A 12,444-nucleotide genomic window follows, 5' to 3' on the forward strand; every position below is an offset into this window, starting at 1 on the left:
GAAATACTCTGAGGTCATTTTTGTGTACTTTCAGCTTGTTTTGTCCCCTATGACTTTTTGTCTGATGTCTGAACTTGTTCTGAACGTCACTGATCGTCCTAGGCACTGCCCTCAACACGCACAGCTCGCAGTGGTCCACTTTCAATCTGATACCACAGGTATCGGGCCTCTGTCAGGCCATGGTGACATTTGGCAAGAAATACCTGTTTTCTGTTCATTTAAGCCCACACCTCACCTTATTTCAGTTCACCGGCAGTTTCCACTGACGTGCAGATCTTTTCCTGAAGTAGAGCAGTCCAGCAATAGATATTAAAGCACCCAGCACAAGCCCAAAAGCACCAATAGCATTCTTTGTTCTCTCAGATTCAGGATAGGGATCTGTAATAAAATATATTCGCCAGTTTAAAAATGGTCAGTGATCACGATGAATCGAAAATGTTATCATTTACCGTTTTGTAGCTGTAAACTCTGTGCAGGATGTGGTGCATTAAAATCAAATAAGTTATTTTTTCTTGGCATTTAATAATACCATTTACGCAGATTTTTTCGATATTTTTTAACCCAGTAAAGGATTCCAAAAAAAAAAAAAAATTAAAAGAAAGCCCTGGAGCAACATACTGCTTTGAAAAACTGGGTATTCTCCTGAAATAAAACAAGGTTTTTGATTTTAACTGTACATCTGTTCAGGATCTTCATGTCTTTGTAAGTTACACTGCATGAAAAGAGGGATCATTCTATCATTCTATTCTTTTAGCATTTTGCATGAACTGTGTTTCTTCTCACCCCAGTCATACACCATGGGTTTACTGAAGCTGGCATGCTCCACCATACAGGAGATTTTTCCTCCTGATCTGGGAGTATACTCCAAGTAGGAGTGAATCTGATAGTACCAGTCTCCATCAGCCAATGCCACAGTGGAGATCACGTCAGAGGTCACTTCTTTGCCATCTTTCAACCAGGTCACTTTAATATGTCTGGGGTAGAAGTCATATGCACTGCATACTAACTTAGCTGGGTGTCTGCCATGGGATGACTTCAATGACTTGAGCTTTACGTATGGCTTTGCTGGCAAAAATGGAGAAGAGAAGAAATTAAATGTGGCACAAAACAAATAAAGAAAAACAAGTAACTCCCCTTCTTCAGGAATAACTCCTTCTTTGGTCAGATGTGGTTACTAAAATATCCCTCTTTCCCTCAGATTAGCCTTACACATACAAGGTTTTGGCCTTATGGTGACTTTCAGGTTAATTCTCCTGCATGACCCAATTATTCCATGACTGCATTTCATACTTTCAGTACCTGTTGTACTTACAGGTCCGACTAAGTACATATTTTTGGTCAATGGCTGCATTATGCATGCAGAATGCAATTTTGTTGTTTTTCATTTCAGCCTTCATAGCAGGGTCATGATTCCACTTCTCTGCATTTTTAACTCCATGAGGTGTGTATCCAGTCCAATTCATCTCAGTGCTGTTGTACTGAAGAAACATAATCTTATTAAATGTGAACTGTCGGATGTACTCCAAATCACCCAAGTCTTCATTTCTGAAGAGACATCTGTCTTCTTGGTGAAAGAAATATCCATTTATGGAGTAACCTACAATGCACACATGAAGTGTGTCAATTTTTTGTGAAACTTTTTTTGTAAATTTGTAAATTTTTTCCATTAGTGGGTCTCAAAGAGTGTTTTAAGCAATATATGTATATATTATAGTTTAGCATAACTGTACACAGTGTTTCAGGTTCTCCCTTTTGCTCATTGTGAAGAGAACTAAATAGGAAATTAAAAAAAAAAAAAAAGTAGTTCAGTGACACCCAGATTGTTAGCAATCCATTCCTGATATGCTGAAATTTACATGAAACTATTTTCACCTTTAACGGAGCGGCACAGCAAATTAAATTTATTGTCTTAAATATGTATAACTTGAACCCCTTTTGCTTCATTATAAAGAAGGACATGTCGACTAACGTAACATAATTTGTTGAGTAAAGGAAAAAAAGATAAGCAGCTCTCTAAAATCTCTAAAATGTTTCAGAACTATTTGCATGTAAAGTAAGTGATGTAAGTAATGTACTCTGTGAGAAATATAATGTATCATTCAATTTTACTCACCTGTTTCAATTAAAGTGGAGACGAAGCACAAGGAAAAGAGATTTAACACAAACATACTCTGAAATCAAATGGAAAAAAGATGCATGCTGCTAAACAAGTAATCGCAGTCAGATGTTTTCCAGTTTGGCAAGAGACCAAATCTTGATCATGTGTTCACTGGGGAATATCCACTTGTCTGTTTGAGTGCTCTGTGTTTGTATTTGCATATTGCGCGTATTCGGATTCAACTACAAAATATTCAATACTCAAAGTACTGATCAAGCTCTATGCTGTCATTATCATAGGACCAATTTCACAGAAACATCTGGGATTTAAGTGTAGGCAAAATCTCTGTCATCCCTGACACAGCTTTTCATACTCTGAAGGTGTTTATTTATAAAAGTTTTGTTGGATCTTAATGTGCTATTTCTCTCTCTCCCTCTCCCTCTCTCTCACACACAGGCATGCATACACACACGCACAGTGTAAAGTTAAAAAAAATACAAACATTCCAAATTACTGATTGAAGTAATTTAATCCGTTCATTAAGTTTATTTAACAAAGACATAAAAAACATTACGTCACCCTCTTGCTACATGTCTAATATCACTGCGTCACAGCCTGCACCTCATTTTGGACTTTTAGTTTGATATGTCTTTGTGCCCCTGTTCTGTGTCTGTCTCCGCCCTTCACCTGTTCCTGTTTGTCCCATTATTAACCTTGTTAATTTGAACCAATCCTGTTTTGCCCTGTTTAGTTCTCCCTCTGTATTTAAGCCCTTGTGTTTGCTTTGTCCTTTGTCTATTGTTGTTTGTGTTTTTTTTGCACTCTGTCAAGCTGCACCATTTTGTTATCGGTTTTTGTTCCTGTTCTGCACCTGTATTTTGATCTTCAGTTTTGTTAGTAAAGTCCACCTTTTGTCACCACAATCTCCGTGTCCTGCACTTGGTTCCTGCACCACACCACCAGCCGTGACACACTGCAGTATAATTTAATTTAAAGAATAAGGGACAACTGTGAACCAATATGGGAACTGTGATAAAATCCAGACGCACAACTGTTTTATTCACATGTTTGTACAATGTCATCCTTTTCTGTAAAATTACAAAAAATATCAGTATTCAAGGCTCTTTTTGGTCTTTTCTCTTGCAGTGCAGCTTTTCATCTCTTCCACTACACAAAACAGTGAAACATGAACAACACACTTAACATTATGGGCTTATCTGCAGTTATTTCCTGCGATGAGCAAAAATGTTCCAGCGGCCAGACCCAGAATTCCAATGGTTAGACCAACTCCACAGAACACGGATGGACCAGCATGGGGAAGTTCAACATCTGACTCTACAAAAATATACATTACAAAAGGATAATTATATTAACTTGATTACTCAGATGCATCATCTGTTGGCCTAATCATTATGTCAAAAATAATCATAATCATATACTGTACTTGAGGCAAAAGAATCTAGAGCCCCACCCCATATTGTAGTACGTGGTTCATCCAGAGATTTGTGCTCCACGGTGCAGCTGTAGATGTCACCTTCCTCTGGGATGAAACTCAAAGTGGAAAACAGGTAAAACGTCCCATCTGCATTAGGATAGATGCGACTAAGAGTCACTCCCTCAGTCACATTCAAATTGTTCTTAGTCCAGCTCACCTGAATGGATGGAGGATAGAAATGGTTCACAAAGCAGATGAGAGTGTTGGGAGTGCCAGCCCGAAGATCATCCCTTGAGTACACTGTGCTTTCTGGAGGCTCTGCGGGGGGGAGGGGGGTGTGTGAAATCTAACATTTTATCAACACATTATTGACATATCACCAACATAACATATTGTATCATGACATGTTATCATCAAAGTGAGCTAATTTTCAGAATATGATATTGTAAGGGGAAAATGTTTTTCTGTTGAGTGAACAGAGGACAGTATGAAAAAGTTGGACCTTGCCGTGCTGATTATTGTTTCAAAATGATATTTCCATGCAATTTAACAATTCTTAGACCTAACTTTACTCGACCATCTATGACAGTATTTTGGTTATTGTGTCTTTAGTAAGGACTGGCTAATCATTATGTAGCAAATTATCTGCTATATTACTATGTTAGTTTGTAAAAGCTGGTACTGTGGAGCTTTGTACAAATGTCTCACAGCTGTTTCCATTTGAAAAATCAGATGCAGTATGTCAGTAGTTAGCATTAAGATGTTGAAAAAAAAACACTTTCTTTCAATTTGTGTAGAGAAGTACAAGAGTTCGAATAGGTTTTATTTATTTATTTATTCATTTATTTTTGCAGGCAGCCTCACCTTTTTCCTCAAATGGTTTTGATTCAGCATCTATGAGTTCTGCTAATTTCCTTTTGCAGTTTCTTTGGCTATCCACTGCAGCTTTATAATACCCTGGACAACCTATACCCTCAGAACCTATGAATTCTGGAAATGAGAGAAAGGCCTGTTCTCTTTTAAAATCCGCATACATTTCTTCCTCCCCATCAAACAGAGTTCCAACCATACCATATGAATCATTTGACTCAAAGCACCCAATAAAATGAACGATTTCATGTGGAGCTGAAAAAAATCAAATTAAAAAATCGTCAATATGACTGGCAGTAAAATTTTCAGAGTTAAACTGATTCAGCCTTAAATTAATTCACTCAGAAGTATTACCCTGACCAGTGTAAAAACTGACCAGTATAAACTAGAAACACTCTTATGGTGAGTTCAACACTGGCAAATTGACTGGGCACACATGTCATGTATGAAGTGCTGCAAGGCTTGGTGAACTTTACTGCAGCTTGCATTAACAATGCCCATTACAAGTGTGTTAGTGCATGTGTTGCCACTAACAGCTGAGCCCTCAATGTTACATTAAGTAATTACAGCTTTCAACATTTCATGGTAATAGTCAAAGTAAGACAACGGATTGCTTCAGACTTAGCTTTAGTAGATCATAATATAATATAATATAATATAACAAAATATATAATTGTTACTAGGCAGCATGTTCTTATCAGTATGAGTCACAGTCAGAGATTTGGAGTTGAATGCATAGTCATACTATACATATCATTACATGTACACAGAGCATGGGTTTGGGGTAACAGTGATGTCAGATTACCTGATCATGGTATGTGTAACAAGTCCTGATAGAATAAGTCTTAAACATTTTTCTTGCTGATTTAAAGTGGGGCAAGGGATGAGAGACAGCTATATTTTTTGTATTCGTTTTGTGTCTTGAAGTAATCTTAAATTAGATCTTTAATAAATATTTATTAACGGTGCAAAACTCTGATGTCACTGAATATCTATAATTCGTATTCATTTTAATCTAGGTCCATTTAATGAAATAAGAACATGTTAAATGAATTCATACAATCTCAGCATAATAAATGTAAAACATAGAAAACATTGTTTGTTATATGTCACAAATAGAAGCAGTTATTCACAAGACCAACAGTAAAACATATGTGCCATTGAATTTGTACTTATGATTTGTCTGGGTGCTAACAACACATGTGACAATTAGAGCTAAAAAAGCTATATTCATCTTAAGACTCAACGTGTTCTTGAAAAGACTACCAGGTAGTACATCTCAACAATAGTGAACAAGAAGCTCATGTGCATCAACCAATCAGATGGAGTATTGAGGATGATGCAACCAATCAGTATTGAGGATGATGCAACTATGCAGAGATTAAAACATGTGGGACAGACCTCTTTGGAGCGTGCTCAGTATGACGTCATTTTATTCTAACACATGGTGTGTATGTCACATTTCTAGTGTAGTGTCACTGAAATATAACACAGTCACACATGCTTTAATCAACCAGATATTATTAAAAATAGACATACATTATAAAACGTTATGTCTGTTGGTGTCTCACCAGTCTAGGTGTTAAGAGCTGTGTGTAGAGAATCACTATCCACTGAATTGTTTAAATGTAAAATGAACTGGGCACTGAGAGTCATAAAGAGCTTAAGTAAATACAGTAGTGGAATAAACTCTCCTGTACTCTCCCTGAATAAACTAGCCTTCAGATAATAAAGTATATGTCACTTGATCAAGTTGTACTCAGTAGGCCTGTAGGGGTAGCTACAGGTAATAAACAGAGTGACTTACTTTACAGCATGTAATTATTTAATATGCTCTATATGTCTATTTAATGCCTTATCAAATGATACCATTATGTATACATTTTATATGAATCTAGTTTAACAAGCATGTGATTTGAAGCCCTCTCTGCTGCTTGAACATATTCTATTATTAGGATGTAGTTTTGTGTGTGGCACCAAACCAAGCCCACTCACAAAATACTGTTCCAGTCCGACTAGTTTGGAAAAGTTCTTGTTTCATACTTATTTTCTCCTCGCAGCCAGTAATAAAACTGAATGGCTCTTACAATATCAGTTACCAAGGAAAGTATATTTCTCAACTCAAAATTTAGCAAAAAGATTTAATCACTTGAGGGGACTAGAGACAATAGAAGTGCTACATTTCTTTGCTTTTTTCCCATCTGAAAACATAATAAATCGCTTCCTCATGCAAAATGATTTCTCTTCATCCAAAAGCCAAACTGGATAAACTCTAACTCTGATGAATTTCTGTAGCTTCTCTAAAACAAATCTATATTTACTCACAGAGGACAATGTCTTCTGTGTATTTGTATCAGAATAGCTGGATACAACTAGTAGTTGAATATGAGGCACAAGATATTCTGATGTTCACTCCCTCTGGAGTGTCAAATTAGATCACATTTAGAGCAACATATTTGCACTGAAAAGAGACAGTAAACCAAACAGATGAGAGACCACAAGGAACTGACCGCACTCAATTAGGTGTATGAATATAATGCAATGATTATTTTCTTGACTTCGAAAAAGAAAGAAAGAAAGAAAGAAAGAAAGAAAGAAAGAAAGAAAGAAAGAAAGAAAGAAAGAGAAACGCTTTTGAAATTAGAGAGGATACTGCCATTTTCACTCAAGCCTTCATTAGCAATCGGGAATCATTTTAAAGACAGTGAATGCCCTCTATTCAGATGATTTCGCTCTAATTCAAATCAAATAGTGCTTTATTAAATTGTCTATATAGACATATGTTTACCTTAATGTTGTGTGTTATCCACAGCCCTCTAGCCTGGGGGAGGGTTATGGACTGAACTCGCATGCTCTCTGGTGGTGTTGCCATAAACTGTTTTGACCTAAGCAACTTTGGTACAGAGTATTCTGTACTGAAGAATATAACTTCTCTGAAGAATATATATCTTCACTAAAGCCTGTAATGGTTAATCCTGACCGAGAGAACCGCCAGGCACCCCTGATGATATTAATTCAAGTCCACTAAAACCACATGCAAATTTTGTCCAAATACTTTCATATGCTTAATCAAGTGATGTAATGAATCAATTTATCAAATCAATCATTGAAGAAACCATTGAATCAGTCACTGATCAGTTTCAATCAAGAACTTTGCTGTTTCACCAAGTTAAAACAGCTCCAACAATTGCTCCATCTGCTGTACGATAAGATTGGCAGAGCATGTGGCTGCAAGGCAGCCATATTTCTCACTGTGTTTGAATGTATGGCTTTGTGCCTTTTATTTGGTGAATTCCATTTATTATTATTATTATTATTATTTTTATTTTTATTATTATTATTATATCATAGAAAATGTATGAAATTAGTGAAAACTGGGGTCATTGAAACAGAATCCTGTAGATCCCTGAACACTGTCAAGGCCAGCCTGTATATAACAATTCGGCCATAATGTAAAATCTCACCTTTCTCCCCTTTCACTCTTCTCTTTATGTTGTAAGATACATCTCATGGATGCCCTGGGATGCATCATCAGTGATGTTCCTGGGGTCATAGGGGGTTTTGGGTGTTTCAACATCAGACCCCCTCGCCCAGGCGACCCAGCCAGGTTCGATCAAGTCCTGGCCTGCATCCAAGCCGCACCAAGCCACGGGCCTGCCCTCTTTATCTGAAGCCACCTGGTGGCTTTCTCTGCGGCTTCAGTGATGGAACGTACGCCCCCCCCCCCTTTGCTGCCCCAGTTATTCCAAGCCCTGTCAGAGCTTTGCAGAGTGAGCGCCCTGCAAACCCCTGACAGCCAACCTCAATTTGTTCACAGAGAGCCCGTCTGCCACGGCTTCTGCACTACTCCACCAGCTCCTGGTATTTGACAAGCTTCCTCTCGTGAGCCTCCTCCATGTGTTCCTCCCAGGGCACAGTTAGTTTCCACATGATCACCTGCTTGGTGGTATCTGAGAAGATGACCATGTCTGGGCAGAGTGTTGTTTGTGTGATCTGATCAGGGAACTTTAGTTGACAGTTTAAATGAATATACTTTCTTTACAATGCTCTTTAAAACAGTGTCCAAGTTAAGGAATATACCTCAACACTGTCCAAAGAAAGGGAATATAATCCAAATGATTCTTCAACTAACTACTGCTAAAGAGTTTTTTTTTCCTTTTGGCTAATCAAAAGCTGTTCTAGATGGAGTCTAGCATCTTGGCTTGGATAGTTTAAGTATAGACTTTGGTGCTGTCTAGTGGTGTTGTAACGTATTGCTGTGAGCTGAGCATGGCAAGACAAAGATGATCACAGAGTTATGGTATTTCTTTTTCTCACTGAGACTCTTTGAGATATGAGAGATAAGATGCAGGATGGAGATGGAGAAATCCTTGCCTCACAATGTACTGTTCCATTGTTAAAGATGTTAAATGGCTATTGGTTTACCAAAATAATTCATTAAATAAGTTTCTATAATGTACATATTTTCTTAACAAGGTAAAACTATATCTGCATTTCTGTATATACTATTTTATACTGGAAACTGTGGGTCCAAGACAAAATTGAACCTGGACAAGAAACATTTTTCATAGACTCATATTCATACATTCATACTCATATTTCATCATATAGACATAAGTTTATATATACATGCATACATACAGCACTTACTTGCATACATATATCCATACATACATAGCGTTGCTGAATGTTCATTAATCTGTAGTTCATTGTTTTTTATGTAACATTATGAGGACTGAATTTTTACAACATACATAATTGCTATGCACAATCTGACTTGTTCAGTTTAACAGTTCATGGTTTGGGTGAGTGACAGTAGTCACCTGTTCCTGTGACCTGATTGGTTGGGGCACAGGACATGTGAGAGAGCGAGGACTTGGAGGCTAAAGTAGAATGAGTTGGGGAAATACAAGGCTAGGGGAGAGAGGCTTTTGAGATATAGTTTTAAAAAACAATATAAGATATCACGTCTGTAAGTGAGTGTCACCAAATATATGTGGAGATGTATTGGATGAAATGTAACACAGAACTGTTTTAGCGTATTTAGCGTAGAAGCTAACAGTTTGTCAGCTACCACCTACAGTGACCTGAACTGTCCCTCACTTTCTCAGGATGACAGGGAGAGATAAAATGCAGATTGCACTCTTGGTAACCTGGATTAAAACCTGTGAACTTCTCTGGCTGCGTGGGAGCATGCAGGACCGATCGGATAGCACTCCAACTTAAATGTTAAGTGTGAATCTTACTTACTTACATACTTACTTACTTAAATGTTAAGTGTGTGTGATGGTCTTCTTACTGAATTACATACACTTTTGTGGAAGCAAGGTGAACTATGAGTGGGCTATGGAATTGGAGAAGCTACATTACAGCATTTATTTCTATTCTACTTTTAATAAAGAGTTGTGGTAAATTCTAAGATGTACAACTGAGTATCTAATCCATAGTTTTGTTAGAACTGAAAGTAGATTAGTAACAAGGTGTAATCAGGCATCCTGAACTATTTTGTACATTCAAAACTAAGTGACTCACTCTCACTCTAGTCCTCAGCCAGATGTTCCCAGTTCACCCTCACTACATGCTTGGGTTTACCAGGTCCGTCTGGCAGCCTCCCCTGCCATCTGATCCAACTCAACACCAGGTGGGGATCAGTTGACAGCTCTGTCCCTCTCTTCACCCAAGTGTCTGCAAAAGTCAATCATCAACTGTTGGTCTAAGGAGCTCTGGTACCAGATACACTTGTGAGCTGCCTTATACTCGAACATGGTGTTCGTTATGGACAATCCATGACTCGCTCAGAAGTCCAACAACAAAGCACGACTCAAAATCAGACCAGGTAGGCCGTTTCTTCCAATCACTCCCTTTCAAGTTTCTCCATCACTGCCAATGTGAGTGTTGAAGTCTCCCAGTAGAACTACAGAGTCCCAGGATGGTGCCCTCACTAGGACACTTACTAGTGCCTCTAGGAAGGCTGGGTAATCTGAGCTGCTGTTCGGCACATATGCTGTTATAACAGTCAGATATTTCCCCCCCTGCAACCCGAAGTCGCAGTGAGGCGACCCTCTCATTCACCGGGACAAACTCCAACACTGTGGCGCTCAGTCGGTGGCTAACAAGTAACCCCACACCCACCCACCAACTCCAAAGAAGGATAGAGTCCAGCCCCCATCCTAGAGTTTGGCTCCAGAGCCAAGACTGTGCATAGGAGTGAGCCTGACTACTAGGAAACTAGATGGCAACAAAATATAGTTATTTGGAAGGTACCCATGAGGTATGTACTAAGTTATTATCTAGAAAGTACATGGAAACCTATCAGAAAGCTAGATGGTTAGGGTTAGGGTTAAGGTTACAGTTGTTGCCATCTAATTTCCTAATAGGTCTTTATGTACTTACTGGGAAATTATTTAGTACTTCCTACTCTAATAACTGTATTGTATTACCATCTCGTCCTAGTTAATGTCTGGTAATTAGCAGACTGTAAAATAAAGCATTGCCTCATTTTCTTTTCTCTTTGAAGAAGAGACATCCTTTAAATGACACTCCACTTGCAGTTGGCTGGGCTTACAGACTCTCAGACTCTCAAAATAGTGATATTCATGCCTTAATCTCCACTAATGCTCCACCTGGAAACTCATCCGAATCCGAAAACAGCATGCTCAAACCATACCTGGAACTGAGGGTTCTGCGAGACAAAATACAGTGGACATATCAAGCCCTAGTGATCTTCCCAAAGGGCTGGTTGATCCATCTGCTACGACCAGCATCAGAATTTCAGGGACAGTCATGCAGAGCACATCGCAGACAGTGGCCTGAGAGTCACCATAAGATTTGAGAGCTTTTATTTCACCCAATCTTCTCCCATGTGCCCATCCACCCACTTGCAGATCATGCTATATGAGATTTGAGAGATTCCAGTTATCTGTACTAGGGATGTGTCACTGTGGAATTATGTCCCCCTTCGGATACACAGGAAACTGAAGAGACCATCGCTGTCTTCTTTCTCATGTGCTCTGACTCTAAGAGCCCTGACCCTATCCATTTCATCATTCATCAACTCCAAGAAGCTACGATTTCTGCTTGACCATTGAAAAGAACTGGGAGGTGGTAACAAAACTCATTTGCTGCGAATTTGCACCCTTTCTCCAGATTAGCTATGTTCACCCTGTGTGTCCCCCCCCCCCCACCACCCCCCCGCTGTAGAGCACAGAGACTACCAAACTTCCAGCTGGGGTACCTGTAGATGTGCCACCTGTCATCCTTCTCCATGGATGTCCATAAATTCACCCTGTTGCTGTGCCACGAGTCACAGAGTAAACCAACATCCCTCTTGACACAGTCCTTGCTTAGGTGAATATGACTGATACTATCACTGCACCACAAGTAAGTACTCCACAGTTCCAGACCCAAAGCTGTTCAACATTAGTGATTCCCCCATCACTGAAGCATGGAAAACCAAAAAAAAGCATCAGAGATAACTGGAGTGTTCTTGTTAGACAAGTGGGATGTTGGGGTGGCTAAAGGTTTGCGCTTTGTGCTCTGACTTTTTAGAAGAATTCTGTGCCTCCTTGAGGGTGGCCATTGATGATCAGTGGGATCAATCCTGTGATTGTGCATTTTACCAAATCATCCACCGTCTCACACACACAGATGACTGATTTTTGCTCACGCAACCAAGCCTTACATCTTATATGTTCACACAAGCCTAAATGGGTAAGAAGCAGTGGTGTGTTTGCAGGCTGCAAGTTAAGACACCTATGGCTTCAACATCCAGCATAAGCCTGGGTGGGACAACATTGGCTAGGTGTTACGTCCCCGCGAGTAAAATCTAGGGACTGGGGGAGGTAACATAATAAAAAACTCAAAAAGAAAACAGGGATATGTGGATTGTTAATTTATTAAGCCAAGAAAAGAGAAAGAAAGGGGTTACAACAAAACCAAAAGTAATATTCAAAACTACTTAATCACGTCATCCGAATTAAACACACAGCGTAACTGCTGTAACCAGCCAATATACACACAGGGATGAAACACACAGCGATAT

At 38.9% G+C, this 12,444-nt stretch overlaps 2 protein-coding genes across 2 annotated transcripts; both read right to left on the bottom strand.

The window, feature by feature from the left end:
• Window positions 1-241: 241 nt before the first annotated feature.
• On the bottom strand, window positions 242-2,168 carry LOC115805127 (H-2 class II histocompatibility antigen, E-S beta chain-like). The gene is made up of 4 exons (XM_030765611.1): window positions 2,114-2,168; window positions 1,313-1,597; window positions 769-1,065; window positions 242-378 (listed from the first exon to the last, which is right to left on the bottom strand). The coding sequence occupies exons 1-4, from the start codon at window positions 2,166-2,168 to the stop codon at window positions 242-244; spliced, it is 774 nt and encodes a 257-aa protein (XP_030621471.1).
• Window positions 2,169-3,311: 1,143 nt separating this feature from the next.
• On the bottom strand, window positions 3,312-8,369 carry LOC115805138 (rano class II histocompatibility antigen, B alpha chain-like). The gene is made up of 3 exons (XM_030765623.1): window positions 8,256-8,369; window positions 3,570-3,879; window positions 3,312-3,433 (listed from the first exon to the last, which is right to left on the bottom strand). The coding sequence occupies exons 1-3, from the start codon at window positions 8,367-8,369 to the stop codon at window positions 3,312-3,314; spliced, it is 546 nt and encodes a 181-aa protein (XP_030621483.1).
• Between the last annotated feature and the right edge of the window lie 4,075 nt (window positions 8,370-12,444).

Source organism: Chanos chanos, chromosome 1 (assembly GCF_902362185.1).
Source record: "Chanos chanos chromosome 1, fChaCha1.1, whole genome shotgun sequence".
Classification (NCBI taxonomy): domain Eukaryota; kingdom Metazoa; phylum Chordata; class Actinopteri; order Gonorynchiformes; family Chanidae; genus Chanos; species Chanos chanos.